Raw genomic sequence first — 2,848 nt, 5'->3', positions numbered from 1 at the left:
CTACACTGACTGTATGGATTAAATCATTCTTCTGATCTAGAGGAGGAGGAGTTACTGATATTGGCATATGCCCTTTACTTGGTGAACCAGTCATTAGAGGGAGACGACTCACTGTGCCTTTGGTTCTGTGCTTATGTGCTGGCGGCAGAAATACACAGACGTGCAGGAATTACGGCTTCGCAGCAGGCAGAATTACTTTTCCCTCTTTGGCTGCTTGTCTGTTTTTGCCCAGCTAGCCAGGTTTCTCACCCCCAGCTTTTGTAACTCAGATTATCTGTTTAACTAAAACATCTCAGCTGAGCACATGCAGGCTTCCGCCCTCAGAGGACAACCCTCAGCCCCAAGGACCACTTTTTATCCAAAGCCAGGCAGGATAATTTCATTTAATTCTGATTTTGCAGGGAAGCACATTTCAAAAAACTTTGTTTTGAAGCAGATTTACATAGAAAATTGCAGCTCACAAGGGAAGAAGTATAAACCTGAGAAGTCAGGATGTTGTAGCTATCCCAGTGGCTTTAACTATTGGGTGGAAATGATTTTTTTCCCAAAGCAATTTGCACTAGCAGACTACTGGTTTGATCTAGGATAATAATTTCTGTGACACTATTGACAGGTTGTATTTAATGTGATGCCACGGTAAAAAAAAAAAATTCCATTAAGTGTGTTTTTATTTTGTTTTGTTGGGGCTTGCAACACAGAGTATGCTCAGCCACTAGTAGGTGGAATTGTCGGCACGCTTCATCAGAGATCAACCTTTAAACCAGAGGAAGGGAAAGAAGCGAGTTACGCCGATTTGGATCCTTACAATTCACCTATACAAGAAGTTTACCATGCTTACGCTGAACCACTACCTATAACTGGACCAGAATATGCAACTCCAATAATCATGGACATGTCCAGCCATCCCAGCACACCTCTTGGCGTTCCTTCCATTTCCACCTTCAAAGCTGCAGGGAATCAAGCTCCTCCACTGGTTGGAACTTACAATAAACTCTTATCTAGGACAGACAGCACATCATCAGCACAGGCGCTGTACGACACACCAAAGGGGCAACTGGGGCCAGGTGCCACGGAGGAATTGGTGTACCAGGTACCACAGAGCGTGGCCCATTCCACTGGGAGTAAGGATGAACTAAGTTAGCTCACAAGTAAGGTAGAATGACGGCTTGTTTTTAAAAGCCAGTTCCATAAAGCTGACAGTTTCATTTTTTAATCGCGTTGTTTTGATATTGTTAGTCTTAAATAACACAGTGTTGAACCAAAAGATGTGGTATTGGAGGTCTGGGAAACCAGTAATTCTGCCTTTCCTTAAGCTGTATATATAACTACAGCTTGTTTCTTGCAAGACCGTGGACTTTTTTATTACTACTGTACAATTGTCTGTCCGACATGAGAGAAGAACTCTTCAAATTAGCTTCAGTAATTCATAGATGTGAATGGTAAATGGGGAGAAACAGTTTGAAGTATGAAAGCCAATAATTTCTTGCTAATGGTACTATTTCTGGGGGGAAGAAAAACCCCAAACCCAAAGCTCCTAACTTTTTAACGTCTGTGTGTAAGCACTATAGCTTCTAAAATTCATTTTACCCTCTAAAATGCCTGCACAACTTTGGACTTTAAAAACTACTATCAGGACTGATGGCAAAAATCCCATTAACTTCATGGTATAAAATAGTTTTGATTCCAAATTACGTTATTTCAGCTTTTGTTCACAGGATTAGGAATCATCAGCTATGTGTTCCTCAGAAGTTCCCCATCATTTTTGTTAGCCTTCCAAAACTAGGATCTGCTGTCTGTACAATCAGTTTTCTGCCTCATCTCCTTAAGCCACTCGGTCTTGTTCCCTCCTAGGGATCCAGCAGGCACAAAGTCATACAAGCAAACTACATGGCAGCTGCTTTGACATTTTCCCTACCAAGTGGAGGCTACTCTGAATAGCGTCTGCCTTGAATTCAAACTTCCCTGGTGGTCATTGTGCAAGAACCATCCAGGTGTTGGAGGTGACTGAATTCCGAAAGGTTCTCCCTGTCCCCCTGCCCTACTCCCCCCCAACCCGGAGTATCTATTATTGCGTGTTAAGATGTGAGCTTATACAAAGAAAGATATGTATATACTTTTGTGAGTGCTTAAGGAAGCACACAAATATTCTAATGGTGCACAGTTTGTGTTACACATGCATTTAGCACATATGGTACGTTTTAGCACAACTGACAAACTTTGGCCTTAGGGCTTTTCTTATAATTGTTCTTATTAGAAGTATAAAAGATTCCAAAACCTTTGCAAGAGAACCAGTGCTATTCCAAAGAGTGTCCGTTTCAGACACACTTAATTGAATTTGTATCCTTTGAATGTTCCAGTGTTCTCTACTATGAAAACATTACAGTCAGTCTTCTATTTGAGATAACATAGACTAGTTTTAGCTAGGTAATCACAAAATGAAAACAATTTGGATGTTGTATTTGCTGTTTATCTTGTTAGAAACAAAGCACAGCTTTTTAACCTAAGTAGTAGAAAACCCACAATAAAAATGCTTTATTTTTATTGTAACAGCACTGTTGGGAGGATGCTGAATTAATTTATACATGTGAAACCCCCTACCTACACATTAGCCCAGTTTTATGGACTTCAGTGGTTACTGTTTGTTGCTGTGATGTAACGCAAGTCAGCCTTGTTTATTGCCCAGGGTCCTTAAACTAGGTGGAGAACATCCAAGTCAAAACTAAAATACTGTTCAAGAGGGCTGCCACCACATCTTTATACCAGTACGGCATTCCAACTTATCACTTGATAATTTGTTTGCACAAGGGCTATATATAAACTATATATTAAACTATATATAAACTATACT

General features: G+C 40.4%; 1 protein-coding gene across 1 annotated transcript in view; it reads left to right on the top strand.

Moving 5' to 3' along the window:
- The window catches only part of DCBLD2 (discoidin, CUB and LCCL domain containing 2), a gene marked incomplete at its 5' end in the record, with an annotated part of 22,119 nt that extends 20,787 nt beyond the window's left edge, over positions 1-1,332 (top strand). The window contains one exon of the mRNA XM_009582610.1: positions 699-1,332. Coding sequence (XP_009580905.1) covers positions 699-1,141 — 443 coding nt within the window. The remainder of the gene's footprint in view (positions 1-698) is intronic.
- Between the last annotated feature and the right edge of the window lie 1,516 nt (positions 1,333-2,848).

The sequence above is a fragment of the Fulmarus glacialis genome, unplaced genomic scaffold, assembly GCF_000690835.1.
Source record: "Fulmarus glacialis isolate BGI_N327 unplaced genomic scaffold, ASM69083v1 scaffold42257, whole genome shotgun sequence".
Classification (NCBI taxonomy): domain Eukaryota; kingdom Metazoa; phylum Chordata; class Aves; order Procellariiformes; family Procellariidae; genus Fulmarus; species Fulmarus glacialis.
Note: the sequence above shows the minus strand (reverse complement) of the source record. Positions and strands in the feature narration are given on the sequence as shown.